We start from the raw sequence: 16896 nt of genomic DNA, 5'->3' as shown, positions 1-16896 counted from the left end.
GGGACAAGGGGTCAGACGCCGAAGGCGACTCGAGCCCAGGCCCCAGCCTCTCAGGCTTGGCCACCCGTAAGCTGGGAGAACTGGACGCACGAAGGCAGAACGGCTTCGGGCTCCCGGTGGCACAGGAGCAGCCAGAATTGCCAGGCAGACGTGGGAACTCAGGGCAGACGAGATGCGCGGGGGCACTGGCGTTTTCTGGCACGTTCGTTCCCATCAATACCACGGTGAGCAACAGGGTTTGAGGACAGATGACTGAAGCTCCCCGAGGTCACGTCGCACTGCTCCCCCGGGGTCCGGTTTAAGGCCCTACGAGAGATCAGGCCCCCCTGCGAGGGATCCGCTTAAATGTAGAACGAGGGCAAGTGTTAAAACTCAAGTATTTGGACACAGAAACCCACGAACTTACTAGAGTGCCTCTTCATCAACTCTAACAAGTGCGTGCATTAATGTCACGCGGTGAAAGCGAATAAACTCGAGTCTGAGGCTCTGACATTAATTATTGTGTTTTTTAAACTTTATTAAATTTTTAAATCCGAAAACTGTAAAACATAGTATTCATACAAACACACCTGAGGACTGTTCAACCGGGCACCGGCATCTTCACACAAACAATTTGAGAGAAAATCAAGTTTAAAATAGAATCTGGTCTTATACGAAATAAAAGAAATGAAAAACATAAATAAAAGCACCTTTTAAATCACAGATGCCCAGTAAATAATTGCATGTGTTTATAAAGCACACTTGGTTTTCTAAAAGGAAAATGTACATTTTTGCCCCCGGTGAACATTTTATTGGCATTTAATAACAAATGGCTAATACACTTAGCACCAATTCTCACAGCTTATAAATATTACATCAAATGTTATACAAGGTAATAAATAACAAAACAATAAAAATGAACATGTTTCACTTGAAAGTTCTAATTTTTAAAATAAAGTTCAAAATGACCAATCAGAAGTAACATATCTTCCCAAATTTAGTAGGATAATTGGCTCAGAAAGCAAATTAACTAGAAACATTGCATAAGACAGAGAACTTCCCTGGAAGGAAACCCTGAAGAGTAAGGTCAGAGGTATCAGTAGTGATGGCAAATAATGTGAGTATTTTTAACAGAATAAAAACATCTCACTAAATAGTTAATATTTACCTATGTGGAGGTACAAAGTGCTATTTTAAATTCAAAAAGAAAAGATGTACTTGTGCGTATACTTCATATATAGAATAAAATATAAATATGAAACAGTATCCTTATGAGGAATAAACACAGACTAAAATATACATCTTTTAAAAATCTGGACATAGACACCTTTATAGATATGTGAGCATTGAATGCCTGGTGCAATGTCCAAATTTATGCAAAATATGGAAGTTTTAAAATAAGTATCTCTTGTATAAAATGACTACTCTATAATTTACCCAAAAACTGCTAAGAATATCTCAAGAAAGCTTATAAGGTTGCCTTTTTTTTTTAAATAGGAACAAATATAACATATGTAGAAATAATAATAGAAAGGAAAATAATTTATATGGCTTTCCCTTTTGGGAAGCTGACAGAATATGAACAGAACCTTGCAGTACAAACATAAAATATTGTAGAAAGGTGATATCTATATTTGCGTCTTTTAAGTTTTCTTGTAAGGAAGGCTCATGGGTTTTATTACAGAATTTGCCAGTCCCTGATATTTTCTCTTTGGGATCCAGCTATTTTGGTTCTACAGAAAAAGATGAACAGAAATTAGAGGTGTTTCTGTTTCCTGCATGAAGTACATTTGTAAACTATATAATGAAAATAATAAAAATATGTAAAGAACCAACAACCAATTTGAATATGCCAATACTAACATGTTAAATGGCTTCTAAAATAGTAGACTAGACTGTAACGGAGCCCTGCAAGTCTGGATATGACATGTTTGTAGAAGAACCTTCTATACAACAACAACTTCTAAAGGGCAGGGAAATGGTTTTACCCCAAGATGGCACTGGTCTCCCTAAATGAAGGCCAAGCTAAGTGTACAGAAACATTTTTTCAATTGTCAATGTGTTTTTCTCCTCTAAGCCCATCAATGTAGTGACACAACTTCACGGCGGTCCCCAGCTTCAGCCCCATGTACTTCAGCATCATGTCACTCTTGAGGAGTAGCAGAGCCTTCCCATCAATGTCCTGAGACAGAAGGAAATGACAATAATTAGTCATCTGTTCATCTTTTAACGGAATGGCGATTTCTTTATATATAAGAACATGCAATACCAACTACAGAGCAGCTCATTCCAGATGTGTATTCTCTATGAAAGTATGCATCAGCCTGACGAAAACTATTGCAAATATAATTTGTACAGTGAAGCATGTACAAATATGCTTTATTTACTTATTTGCTTAATTAATGAAAGTTTTGATAGAGACCACGTGAGTAGGGGAGGGGCAGAAAGAGAATGAGAGAGAGAATCCCAAGCAGGTTCCATGCTGTCAGCACCGCTGACACAGGGCTCGAACTCACGAAACCGTGATCTCATGAAACCAAGAGTCGGACACTTAAACAACTGAGCCACCCAGGTGCCCCGCAAACTACGACCTAACTTTAAATACTGTGTTGAATAAAATATTGCATATCTGTGACAAAGAGTAAAACACTATAAATGGTAGAAATGAATTTCAGATGGCCATTCACTTTCTTAGAACAGCCTGGAATATGTCAGCATCAATACAAACTGTAAATGTGCTATACGGTGTTTTGATGTTGAAAGCTAATCAGTTAGTTGTCTAAAGCTAATTAGATGCTAAAAACTAATGATTTCCTTGCCATACTGAACACATTACATCAAATATGTGGCCACTAATTTCACTCTTTAGGAAACACTATAAAAATACGACTTGAGGGTCACAAGGCATCCTCCTCAAATTCTTTACTAGTTGACCAACTGATGCTGCTGAAGAATATTATTTGGTGTTTACAAGTTCTGGTTTAAAAATAAAACTGTACTGTCTGGAAAGACCTGAAACCCCTAATAGACTATCTTTGTCAGGCAGCTTCTGTACTTTTTCTACTAAGTACAACTAGAAGTTAGAACTTCCAAAAATTTAGCCCGGGATGCGGCTTTGTAAATGGCATGAAAGTATCAGCATCCCAAATTGTCAATAAGCGTGTAAGGTTAACAGAATTGAGCCAAATGGAATCAGCTGCTGGATTCACTGGGCATCACAACAAGGAGGACAGCCTGTCACATTCTTCCTATTTAAATCCAGCCTTTAAGGATCTAACTTTGGGCAAAGTCAACTTTCTCACACATGGAAAACTGGTTGGTAGAGTTCTCCCACCATCTGTCCTAATTGGTATCCAACAGAATGGCCTGCACAGAGGTCATTCAAAAGAGTTACGGCAGGGGCACCTGGCTGCCTCAGTCTGTAGAGCATGCGACCCTCGATCTTGGGGTCGTGAGTTCAAGCTCCATGTTGGGTTAGAGCTTACTTTAAAAAGCAAAGCAAAGCAAAGCATCATGACAGGAAAACCAGATCAAAATATACATTACATGTTGCCTGAAGAGGTCAGCGATAGGGGTGAGTGTCTGAGGGTCTGCCTGTTTCAGAAACAGGATCACTTCATCCACAGACCAGGTTGAAGGGTCCGCAGGGAAGTCTCTCAGGACACCTGGATTATTTCCAACAGGTGAACTTGTAGCTTCAGTGGGAGAGAAAAAGACAAATCAAACCTGACCTGGTCATTATCCTGAAAGAGATGTTAGGTCGGGAGAAATGGTCTTGCATCAAGCATGTTGAGGAATATAGGTTAAATCGTGCTACTCGTAATATGCGTCCTTTCACACTCACCAAAGTTGCCTGGGATGTAAAGGGATGAGGCAGTATGGCCGAGGCTCTCATTTTCCGGTGAACTTGGAAAAGCCATCATGTCACGGTTCTCTGGTGAACTGGGATCAGCTTGTGTCAACGAGCCTTCAGGTATCGCCGTGGATGCTCGGAGAGGTGAGAAGAGACTGGTGGTGCTGTGGGCCTCTGGGCTATCATAGCAAGGTATGCAAGAGGAGCCCTCCTGTACTGGATCGGGTGTGAAATATGGCTGGTATGACTGTGTAGTGAAGATGGAGAGAAGCGATGGACTCCGGCTCATGCGCGATTCCTGCTGCTGGTAGAGTGACTCTGGATCCCGTTCTGGGGACTCTGGCTCTGCATGGTAAGATGTTTCTAGAGAGCTGCTCTGGAAATCATAGTTGGGCCTTTCTACTGGAATAGTTGGGCTATAGCTTTTAGGTTCAGATAAGGAAGGAGTCTCCTTTCTCCTCATTTTCTGAAACCTGATCTTTCTGGAAAGCAGGTAATTGTAATTTTTGTATGCATATCGAAATGGCTTCTGAAATGACACAAACCCAGCATAAACCAACTGTCAGTGAGTAAAAGGGAAACAACATAAGTAGTAAATATATAGTAAAACCTTGGTTTGCAAGCATAATTCGTTCTGGAAGCATGCTTGCAATCCAAAGCACTTGTTTAGCAAAGCGAATTTCAAGAACCATTGGCTCAGTTGTGACCGTGGGACATTCGGCATCACACACTACTCGTATTACAAGACATCGCTCGTTTATCAAGTTAAAATTTATCAGAAATGTCTGCTTGTCTTGCAGAACACTCGCAGAACAAGTTACTCGCAATCCAAGGTTTTACTGTATTTTTTATGTAACACAGCTTTATTATTACTAAAGATGAATGCTCCATGTTGATTATATGATTTTTGTTTCACAACTTTACATTTTAACTGAATTTTATACATTATACTTATAAACATATTCATTGTCACACATTTCCTCAAACCTAAACCTTAGCATTTTTCCAAAAGTTTTAGTCTCCCATCTGCTGCAACAGCAAATATCAGTCAGCCTTGCTAATCTCATAGTTAATAGTTCTCTCTGATTTCTAACTGACTGGCATCATGATAAACCAGAGGTCGATTACACCTGAGAAAGTATTTTTATAACACTCACGCGATTTTGCCATATTGATTTCACACGTAAACGGTGGATTTTTGAAACTTTTCCATCAATGACATCAAATTTCTTATCCAGGTTTTGAATGGCATCATAGATGACCTATTATATATAATACAAGCTATTAATAGTTTCTATTTCAAAAGAAAAGTAACATAAAAGCACCAAGAAGCCAAATTTTGACTACTAGAAACAAGGAAAGCTCTGAAGCCATCAGAAAGATCGTTTCCCACTTGACGCCCGGTTTTGGTGACACAGAGCAGAGCTGGCTGAGATAAGGAGCCCCAGCCTCCTACTCAACTACTCATGCCATACAGGCGTTTTCAGAAGCTTTACTACCCGCAAGTAAATGTACTACCATTCTTATAAGCCACCACATTTAGGACGGAGTCGGTTTACGTCAAGGAGAACGCTATTTTAGGAAAGAAAGTTTCAAATCTGCTAAAAGGCCAAAGAGCCTCTCTGCATAGAATGACGGTGCGAACTCCTAGGCAGTGAGCATTCCACTCTGGAAAGAACAGTGAGCCAGATATAACACATGTGACTTCTGGCTTCAAAGTATTTTTCACTCAGGCCATCGACAGTTACCCTTACAAAACCTTTGAGTGCATGTCCCGTACAGGCCAACCAGGTTCGGGACTAATAAAACCTGAGAATTCTTCAAATACACAGAAACTTCATTCAGGGAAACAATACACTTCAGCCGGAGGCTGGAACCATTTCCCTTCATTCCTCCATTCATTCAAATAAACAGTTCTTGGGGGCCTACTACCTGTCAGAACTGCTTTGCTAGGTGCCGGCAATATGGACAGAAAACACAACACGACACAACACAACAAGATCACCGGATCCTGCCCGAAGAAACTGCCATTGTAGCTGGAGAGGGATGATTTCAATCAAGTGACCGGCAGCCGCAGCAGTGGTTCTCCAAGTGCGGTCTGGGGCCAGTAGCATCCACATCGCCTACTGGCTTGTTGGAAAGGCACCGTCTCCCACCCCAGACGTACTGAGTGGGGAACCCTGAGGGTGGGGGCGGCGATCTGTTTCCACAAGCCCTCCATCCAGGTGGTTCTGCTGCGTGATCCAGCGAGACCCACCGGTCTATAACGCTGAGGTAAATGGCGCAGGCGCTAGGGGGACATGCTTGGGTTCTGATGCTTATCAGCTGTGTGACCTTGGGCAAGTTGCTTAACTTCTCTGTGCTGCAGTTTCCTCACCTACAGAATCGAGATGAGCGCATCTCTCAGAGTTCCCCTGAGGACAAAGTGAGGCGCTGGAGTATGAGGTTACTACGAACGTAACCACGATACTACCTGCCGACCGCTCCGCTAGCGCCCAATCACCCGCTGATATGCGTATTATTTATTATTACACTCGGATGGCTACGGCACAGGTAAGAACGGGAGGCTAAGCGCACACAAGAGCAAGCCCGAACCCAGGCCGGCAGTCGTGGCAGGCCTTCCAGAGAGGTCTACGCCGAGAATTACAAGACGAGCCGGTGTTCGCTAGCTCAAGATGCATGGCAGGGCATAGAGGGCAGAAGGAAGGGCAGATTCAAAACTACCCAAACAGAACACGGGAAGGCACATGTTAGACAGTGAGCGTAAACGACGCGCAAAGAGCAGCGTTTCGAGGGAAGGAGAGAGACAGGGGGACAGAAAGACGGATGGGGGGCCCAAAGAGGAGGTTTTGGTGAGCTGCGGGAGGACGTGCGCAGAGTGACGCAGACCGAGGCTGAAGGGCCAGGAGGTGGTGACCGACGAAGGGAGGGGTCCCGGCACAGGGAAAGAGGCCTGGGGGCAGAGCCCCGTGCAGGTGCGGCTCTTCGCCCTACAGGGGAGACGCCGCCCCGAGGACACATGCCAGGCTACTCGGTGGGCCCTGGGGAGAGCAGTTGGGACCGGGAGGGATTTCTGCCTCACACCCTGCCTCGCCTCCGTGAAGGAAGAGGAAGAAGCGGGGGGCTGGGCTGTTGGGAGCTCGTGGGGACCGGCAGGGAGCTGGCCAGAGAGCTGCGGAAGGGCCAGGGCGCAGCGGGCGGGCGCCCCCTCCGCCTCCCGGGCTGCGGAGGGCTGGGGTCTTCCAGAAGGGGACGCCGGGCAAGGACGGAAAAGGAAAAGATGGCGGTGCTGCGGCAACCGGCCTGGGCTGGGCAGGGAAGGGGTCCAACAAAGGAGAGAGCGAGCCCGCTGGGAGCCGCGGGGACCGCCGAGGGCCCGCGTCAGGGCCGTGACTCGGGGCCCCGGGCATTTCTCCTCCTAGGCGCGCGAGCCCACGTCTTCCCAGTGGCTCAGGGAGAAGGCGCGGCAGAGGCGGGGGGGGGGGGGGGGGGGGGGGGCGGGAACGGGGAGAACGGGGATGCTTCCGGAAGTGGGGGGGACAGCCCTGCCCCCGCTCCGGGGCGGAGCCTCCTTCCCACCCGCCGCATCCCACCCCCCCGTACCCCGCCCCCTGCGCGTGCTTCCCCGGAGCCCTGCCGCGTCCCCTCCAGGCAGTCCCCCTGCAGGCAGTCAGCTTCTGCTCTCAGCGACAGTGATAAAGACTCACGTAATAAACTCTCTTCGGCACCCTACCTGGTTTTAATCCAAGACACTTGGTTTGTCAAGAACTACTTTTTAAAAAATAACCTTTCATTACCTCTAGAGGATGCAGCTCACAAAATCCTTGATTTACATACTTCTACCAATCTCTACCAAGAGGCTCACTTTTACAACATCCCCTCAAAACTATGTAAGATACACTTTTTAAAAAACAATGGTGAGCTGACACTTTCTCAATTGAGATATCTCAACAATGCCTTTAGGCACACACTAAATTTTATCCATAGCAGACAATTTCTTTTCAAGATTTTGTAGGGGAAATTAATTCAGTATTGAGTAACATAACATCGATTTCTCCAGTTTAAGGGCTTTAAAAGCAAAGCTATAAAATGTACATACTGGTATTTCAAAATTTTCACCTGGAGACGCTCTTCTAACTAGAAATTGTTAAAAATCATCACAATGGAGTGATGGGCTTTAAAAGCAAAGCTATAAAATGTACATACTGGTATTTCAAAATTTTCACCTGGAGACGCTCTTCTAACTAGAAGTTGTTAAAAATCATCACAATGGAGTGATAATCATAAATAATCTGATAAAGCAAAATTACAATTAATTGTATACTTTACATGAGATAAAGAGAGTTTCAACTTAGTATTTCAGAAAAGAGATAAAGAGAATTTCAACTTAGTATTTCAGAAAAAAACATTTGAGAGACAGAAGTTTTGTACCTGACAATGAGTAAGGACGTCCTGAACTGTTTTTTGTTGCTCTTCGTTGTAGGATGTGTCAGATAGAACAGCTTCCTGCTAATATTTGAAAAGTTAAGTAGTTAATGCTTTACTTTTATAAGAGTCAAACTGAATACTAGGAAAAAAAAAAACACTTTACATTTATTTAAATTGTTTTTATTTTCACTAACTTTTCAAAAGGTTTCAGAAGTCTTAATCTAAAGCAGAGACAAAATAAAATAAAAACATTAATATGCGAGTGGAAATATAACTAAGTAAGACAGGAAGTAAGGAAAGAATTTATTATATCATAAGGACCTAGGTTTAGGGTTTTATACTGATAATGAGTACAAACTGCCCTGAACGTCCTACCATAAGGAAAGGGAAGTTAAATGGTTAAGTCCTCACTAGCTAAGGAAGCAAATTCAGGAGAGACCAATATTTTTTGAGTGTGAGTTTAGAGGAACTCTACAGTATATGAAAAATTTAAACGTTTTCCTTTAAAATGGTCACGTGTTGGGGTGCCTGGGTGACTCAGTTAGTTAAGCATCTGACTCTCCGTTTCAGCTCAGGTCATGATCTCAGGGTTTCCTGAGTTCAAGCCCCGCATCGGACTCTGTGCTAACAGTGCAAAGCCTGCTTGGGATTCTCTCTCTCTCTCTCTTGCCCTCTGCCCCTCCACTGCTCACACTGTCTCTGTCTCTCTCAAAATAAATAAATATACTTCAAAATAAATAAATAAATAAAATGGTTGCATGTTAATATATTTGGCAAATGGCGATTAACATTACTTACATTATGGACATATGCAGTATGTGGTTCATATGCATAAAGAACAGTGTTATCATCATCATAAGCAGGTATTCGTGTTCTTTTCTAAGGAAGATTTATTAACAAATTAAGAGGAAAGGTGAAAGATAGAACTGAAAGAAAAATCGAGGACTTCAATTTCACTTCTAAGAAGCTCCAAAAGCCTATTGGTGATATCCAAGGACCCTTGTCCATTGTAAATCCTAGGACTACATGAAAAGATGGACTTGCAAAACTGTTTTCTCATTACCGCAGCTACACTTAAGACGTCATTTTCCTTCCAGCTTAACCTCTTGTGTAACTCAAGGTAGAAAGACTAGTCTAGTTACCTGGCACCGGAACTGCTGTAAAAGCCAAGTATTTCTAACCAGGAACAAAGAACCAGGTTACATGGCTTTTGATTTTTAAGCAATCTAACAGTGCCACTCTGTGGACAAAATAGGAAACACTTAAGCACCTATTTTTCTTGAGAAATTAATCTCTAATCACCTTAAAACATTTTTTTGGGGGGAACAGGACACGATATAAGTGAATATACGATACATAACAATTACACTTCATTTAATAACTGTACTCTAAGAATGAATTAAACTATAAGAATAATGTTAAAATAAAGATATGTAGAAGCTATGTATGTCTCTGTTTCAAAAAACATAACCAAAATAATATGGAACGGGCTACAGAAGAGTTCTTATAAAAATATACCTTGTATGGTACCTTATGCTTTTCAAAGTGGTTTTATTTCACATATTTATGCCAGAGAAACATTCTGGATAGGCAGTTAACTTTACCTACCATTATTATGAAAAAATATTGGGGCTGATAGAAGTTAAAAAAATTGCCCATAGCACTAAGGTGGCATTAATACCCACATCATTATTTAAGTAAAGAAACGCTTTTTCTGGGAAACCAAATTACATATAGTTTAATAATTTATATTGTTACCGTCAGGAATCAAGAAACATAGCACAATGTGACACAATTATACAATAACACAACCATTTTGAAAGACTATGGGGCAGATTTTCATGAAGTTACATTAACCATATGAGCTAGCAATTCAACTCCTGAGTATTTACCCAAGAGAAATGCTAGGATCTGTTCACAAAAGCCTTGCACACGAATGTTTATAGTAGGTTTATATATCACTGTCAAAACTCATGAACTTGTGATTACTGCCATTTCACTGAATGAACTTCAATTCAATTTAGTGAAGAAATAGAGCAGAATGAAAAGAACAAAGACAGATCTTCAATTTGAAATACAAACCACATCCACTTCACTGGAGCCGCTCGACATCTTTTTTGTGCAACAGCAGCACTCCACTTCCTCTGCGTTGGGCCTAGTTATTTCTAAATTTGCTGGAGGGTTTATGTGTGAAACTGCCTGGTCACCTGAGTCTGGCAAACCACCTACTCCTGAAAAGCAACACATAACAAAGTTACTTCACAGACTTTTCACAAACTTAATACGGATCTGTTCTCCCGATGCCAACTCTGAGAGTCCTGGCTGAATTTTAGAGAGTGACAAAACTCTTCCATGAGTGATCTCGAATAAACCTTTAAAATCGAAGGGCTCTATTGCCACAACGAGGAGTAAGAATCAAGATCAAACACAAATTCAAAACTGTGAAGCGAATGCTTCACAACTTAAAGGCTACAGAGTAAAAGCTGGAAACAAATGAACAAGAGAACATAATTCCCAGCTGCTTTTTAAAAGCACCTGGGTGGCTCAGTCGGTTAAGGTCATGATCTCACGGTTTGTGGGTTCGAACCCCGCATCGTCGGGCCCTGTGCTGCCAGCTCAGAGCCTGGAGCCTGCAGCCTGCTTCGGGATTCTGTGTCTCCCTCGCCCTCCCCGCTACCCTGCTTGCGCTCTGTCTCTCTCTCTCATAAGTAAATGTTAAAAAATTTTTTTAAATAAAGATAAATGACTTCCTGTTTGTCTGCCACCGCAGTTAGACTCTTAAAACCAGACAATTCCCTACCGGATTACTTACACTGTAGCTGAAACTTGGCTGTAGTTAGACATGGGAGCAACACGCATGGAGTCCATCATTGGACTCCAGACATTTCTATGTGTGTGGCACATTTACACATCAACATCGATCTTGCACTGTTTGAATCTCTCATTCCTGTCATGACCTCTACCCACAACACCCTGCCGTTTCTCCACCTAGGGGAACCTATTCCTTCAAAGCTCCACTCAAGTTCCATCTCCACAAAGCAAAGGTGCTAAGTCATCCCATCTGGAAGTTAACACTGCCTTCCCCAAAGTACCAGAACACTCCCACTTTAATGGTTTTAAGGTAATTGTTACACAAAGGGAAACATCAAATAGCATTAAGACCTTAGGCTTGGGGCCTGAATACCTGGGTTTAGGTATTCAGTTCCTCCACTGACTAGCTGTGTAACTTCTCTGTGCTTCTCTGTAACATGAGGATAATAGTACAGACCTCATACAGATATGGAGATTAATTGAAACATGACAAGTGCTTAAAACCACAGCTGTCATGGCAAAGGCACCCACTGTTAGCTACTATTATTTCATTATCTGGGTATGCATAACATCCTCCCAACAGAACCAGTAGTCATGGAGCACATGGGCAACAAATATTCGGGGTCCCAACATGTAATTTTCATTCACATTGCACTTGTACGCTGAAGATGTAGCAACAATTTCTTGTAGACAAATTTTAAATACTAGGACATAATACAAACAACTGGGCTTTTAAAAATAGGATCCAGGGGCGCCTGGGTGGCCAAGTGAGTTAAGCATCCAGCTCTTGATTTCGACTCCGGTCATAATCTCATGGTGTGGGATTGAGCCCCGTGTCTGACTCTGCACTGACAGCATGAAGCCTGCTTAGGATTCTCTCTCCCTCTCTCTCTGCCCCTCCCCCTGCACGCTGGCTGGCTTGCTCTCAAAATAAATAAACATTAAAAAAATACTTGAATCCAAATCCAAATTGCAAAATTTGCTATTTTGCTTCAAGCAGGTATTTAACCTCTCTGTGCCTCGATTTCTTAACTCCTAAAGCTGGAATAATATCTACTTTACAGAGCTGTGTAAGACCAAATGAAAGTCAGGCACTGGGCATCATGTCTGGTTCGCAGCAGGCACAGCATAAATTTTAGTTCCTTTTCACTTCTTCACATCACATAAAGTTTCTGCAACACTTTCTTAGAGTCCAACCTTGAAGCAGTTGCAAATTAATACAGTTCACTAAATTCAAAGTCCTGCAAAATGAGTTTACTTAAAATAAAGCTCGCTTGTATTTTCTGATAGAAAACCTAAACTCTTAATAACATACGAACAAGAAGCCATCTGTTTTTTTATAATACGTTTTTTAGACATTAAAGACATTTCAAAGGCATTTTTCAAAAGCAATTTGAAGATTCTCCTTCAAGGTGGAGAGCATTCACTTGCCATCAATTTATCTAAAGTGTGAAGGGTGAAAACAGCATTTCACCCCAAAACCACTAGAAAAAAATGTGATACAGTTGGGGCGCCTGCATGGCACAGTCGGTTGAGCGTCCAACTTCAGCTCAGGTCATGATTTCACGGTTCGTGGGTTGGAGCCCCAGGTCAGGCTCTGTGCTGACAGCTTGCTCAGAGCCTGCAGCCTGCTTCGGGTTCTGTGTCTTTCTCTCTCTGCTCCTCCCCCGCTGATGCTCTGTCTCACTCTGTCTCTCAAAAATAAATAAACGTAAAAAAAAAATTTTTTTTTAAAGCGACACGGAGAAACAAGTCAGATTTACATTTAAAAAACAAAACAAAACTGTCAATACGGATCATTGTCTAAAACTCCTGTCCAGACTCTCAAAAGTAGCCCTTCTACTGTCCATATCAAACTTTAGAGACCACAAAGTTGCCAGACGGAAGAGAATGCCAGATGGAAGGGAATACAAAACTGTATCCCATCGCGCACCACCGAATTGGGTCCATGCCCTGCTTTTTACAAAACGCCTTACAGAAAAGCCGCTTGTAAAATCACGATGTGTAAACATTAAACTCGTTTAAAAACCCTAGAGCAGTCCGGATTTGGTGAGAGCCAGGTAGAGGAGGGAAGGAATTGATGTCTTTTAAAAATTTTTTAGTGTTTGTTTATTTTTGAGAGAGGGTGAGACACACAGAGCATAATTGGGGGAAGGGCAGAGAGAAGGAGACACAGAATCTAAAGCAGATTCCAGGCTCTGAGCTGGCAGCACAGAGCCTGGCACTGGGCTCGAACTCATGAGCCCAGATCACAACCTGAGCTGAAATCCGATACTTAACCGACTGAGCCACCCAGGCACCACAGAAGGAATAGATCTCTCATCAAATTATCAAACGGATCGTTCTCAACCTAAATCTTTATTTTCTTTCGCCTCCTTTATGTGTTTACATTAAGCCAGTATAAGGCTGCACTGTCATTAATCAAACACGATTACCACCAAAGTCTCAAAATCAACATTTCTTTTTTTTTTAATATTTATTTTTATTTTTGAGAGACAGAGTGTGAGCAGGGGAGGGACAGAGAGAGAGAGGGAGACACAGAACCTGAAGCAGGCTCCAGGCTCCAAGCTGTCAGCAAAGAGCCCAAGGTGGGGCTGGAACTCATGAACTGTGAGATCATGATCTGAGCCCAAGTTGGATGCTCAACCGACCTAGCCACTTAGGCGCCCTCAAAATCAGTGTTTCAATCTCAAAAAATGTTATAACAAATCAAGCTAGTCCATTAATTCCTTCTTTATAATTTTTTTAAATATAATTTGTCAAGTTGGCTAACATACAGTGTATACAGTGTGCTCTTGGTTTTGGGGGTAGATTGCCGTGGTTCATCATCACTTACATACAACAGCCAGTGCTCACCCCAACAAGTGCCCTCCTCAACGCCCATCACCCATTTTCTCCTCTCCCCCGCCCTTCCCATCAACCATGTTTGTTGTCTGTATTTCAGAGTCTCTTATGGTCTGCCTCCCTCTGTAGCTAATTTTTTCCCCTTCCCCTCCCCCATGGTCTTCTGTTAAGTTTCTCAAGTTCCACATATGAGTGAAAACATACGGTATCTGTCTTTCTCTGACTGACTTATTACACTTAGCATAATACCTTCCAGTTCCATCCACATTATTGCAAATGGCAAGATTTCATTCTCTCTGATTGCCAGGTAGTACTCCATTGTATATATAAACCACATCTGCTTTATCGATCCATCAATTGATGGACATTTAGGCTCTTTCCACAATTTGGCTATTGTTGAGAGTGCTGCTCTAAACATTGGGGTACAAGTGCCCCTATGCATCAGCACTCCTGTATCCCTTGGGCAAATTCCTAGCAGTGCTATTGCTGGGTCATAGGGTAGGTCCATTTTTAATTTTTTTTGAGGAACCTCCACACTGTTTTCCAGAGCGGCTGCACCAGTTTGCATTCCCACCAACAGTGCAAGAGGGTCCCCGTTTCTCCACATCCTCGCCAGCATCTGTTGTCTCCTGAGTTGTTAATTTTAGCCATTCTGACAGGTGTGAGGTGGTATCTCAGTGTGGTTTTGAGCTGTATTTCCCTGATGAATCAAGCTAATCCATTAATTCTTTATTTTTTATTTAATGTTTATCTTTGAGAGAGAGAGAGAGACAGGGGAGGGGCAGAGTGAGAGAGGGAGACACAGAATCCCAAGGAGGCTCCAGGTTCTGAGCTGTCAGCACAGAGCCTGACTCGGGGCTGGAACTCATGAACTGTGAGATCATGACTTGAGCCGAAGTCTGAGGCTTAACCGACTGACCCACCCAGGCGCCCTCAGTTTCAATCTCAAAAAAATGTTATAATGAATCGAGCTAGTCCATTAATTATTTATTTATTTTATTTAAAAACATTTTTTAATGATTGTTTATTTTTGAGAGAGAGACAGAGTGTGAGCACGGGAGGGAGAGCGGGAGAGGGAGTGGGAGTGAGAGAGAGATACAAAATCCAAAGCAGGCTCCGGTCCCAGCTGTCAGCACAGAGCCCAAGTCGGGGCTGCACCTCACAAACCGCGAGATCACGACCTGAGCGGCAGTCGGACGCTTAACCGACTGAGCTACCCAGGCGTCCCTAGTCCATCAGTTCTTTAAACTCAAAATTCTATATAATGTCTGAGAGTCTTTTTTTTTATTTTTTGTTTATTTTTTATTTTTTTTAGTTAACGTTTATTTTTGAGAGAGAGAGAGAGAGAGAGAGAGAGAGAGAGAGAGAGAGAGAGAGAGAGAGAGAGAATGAACGGGGGAGGGGCAGAGAGAGAGGGAGACACAGAATCGGAAGCAGGCTCCAGGCTCCGAGCCATCAGCCCAGAGCCCGACGCGGGGCTCGAACTCACGGACCGCGAGATCGTGACCTGGCTGAAGTCGGACGCTTAACCGACTGCGCCACCCAGGCGCCCCAATGTCTGAGAGTCTTGATAGTTCCTTACCCCACCCGCCTCCGCTAAGGAACAGAAAGAACAAAAGAGGATCTACTCGTCCCCCAAAGTCAGCATAAAGTCCTGGAAAAACGGCCAAATCTCAAAAGCTCACAGGCGCCGGCTTCCCGGGACAGCCGGCGGAAAACACGCCGAACCACCCCTGTGCAGGGCTGCCGAAATTTGAGAGAAAAGTTAAGTCCTTTTTCTCCGCTTAGGGCCAATCCGGCCCCCGCCCCGCCCACCTCCCCGCCCCGGAGCTCCCCAGCCTTTAGCCCAAACGGCCTCTCGACGGCTTTTCGCCCACAACCTGAGGTAACAAAGTTCAAGGGGAGACTAAGTGCCGCTAGAAAGGCCTTTTCGGGCCTCGGGGCCAATTCGGTCCTGCCCGCCCCGTCCCCCCGCTCCGCCCCCCAACCCCCGCTCCGCCCCGAAGTTCCTCGGCCTTTAAGGCAAATTTCATCTCCAGGGCTTCTCGAGCACACCCGAGGCAAAAAAGCTCAAGGGGAGACAAAGTGCGGCTACACAGGCCTTTCCGGGCCTCAGGGCCAATTCGGTCCTGCCCGCCCCGCCCCCCGCTCCGCCCCGAAGTTCCTCAGCCTTTAAGGCAAATTTCACCTCCAGGGCCTCACGAGCACACCCCAGGCAAAAAAGTTCAAGGGGAGACAAAGTGCCGCTACACAGGCCTTTCCGGGCCTCAGGGCCAATTCGGTCCTGCCCGCCCCGCCCCCCGCTCCGCCCCGAAGTTCCTCAGCCTTTAAGGCAAATTTCACCTCCAGGGCCTCACGAGCACACCCCAGGCAAAAAAGTTCAAGGGGAGACAAAGTGCCGCTACACAGGCCTTTCCGGGCCTCAGGGCCAATTCGGTCCTGCCCGCCCCGCCCCCCGCTCCGCCCCGAAGTGCCTCAGCCTTTAAGGCAAATTTCACCTCCAGGGCCTCACGAGCACACCCCAGGCAAAAAAGTTCAAGGGGAGACAAAGTGCCGCTACACAGGCCTTTCCGGGCCTCAGGGCCAATTCGGTCCTGCCCGCCCCGCCTCCCGCTCCGCCCCGCAACCCCCGCTCCGCCCCGAAGTGCCTCAGCCTTTAAGGCAAATTTCATCTCCAGGGCTTCTGGAGCACACCCGAGGCAAAAAAGCTCAAGGGGAGACAAAGTGCCGCTAGACAGACCTTCTCTGGCATCAGGACCTGCCGCACCGGAGTCCGGAGGGCTCGCGACGTTAGCTGTGGTATCCAGCCTTCCGGGACGTCCACGGCCAAAACCGTTAAGACGCCTGGAAACCGACCAACGGTCCTTTCACCGGAAGTCGGGCCCGAACACGTGACGTGTCCAGCGCGAGCCCCCCGGAAGCTCCGGAACTACGCGCGCGCCAGGTGCACCCGGCACGCAGGTGCGCCCGGCACGCAGGTG

At 44.5% G+C, this 16896-nt stretch overlaps 1 protein-coding gene across 3 annotated transcripts; it reads right to left on the bottom strand.

Moving 5' to 3' along the window:
* Positions 1–492: 492 nt before the first annotated feature.
* SCML1 (Scm polycomb group protein like 1) lies at positions 493–16860 on the bottom strand. Of its 3 annotated transcripts, none has more exons than XM_042975217.1 (8): positions 16656–16860; positions 10343–10491; positions 9059–9139; positions 8264–8338; positions 4990–5094; positions 3824–4361; positions 3526–3674; positions 493–2161 (listed from the first exon to the last, which is right to left on the bottom strand). In XM_042975217.1, the coding sequence occupies exons 2-8, from the start codon at positions 10370–10372 to the stop codon at positions 2027–2029; spliced, it is 1113 nt and encodes a 370-aa protein (XP_042831151.1). In that variant the 5' UTR covers positions 10373–10491; positions 16656–16860; the 3' UTR covers positions 493–2026. The 3 variants fall into 3 exon arrangements, with proteins under 3 accessions (XP_042831151.1, XP_042831150.1, XP_042831152.1); XM_042975216.1 differs by having other exon boundaries at positions 8264–8341; positions 16656–16859; XM_042975218.1 differs by lacking the exon at positions 9059–9139 and having other exon boundaries at positions 8264–8341; positions 16656–16859.
* Positions 16861–16896: the final 36 nt, after the last annotated feature.

Source organism: Panthera tigris, chromosome X (genome assembly GCF_018350195.1).
Source record: "Panthera tigris isolate Pti1 chromosome X, P.tigris_Pti1_mat1.1, whole genome shotgun sequence".
NCBI lineage: Eukaryota > Metazoa > Chordata > Mammalia > Carnivora > Felidae > Panthera > Panthera tigris.
Note: the sequence above shows the minus strand (reverse complement) of the source record. Positions and strands in the feature narration are given on the sequence as shown.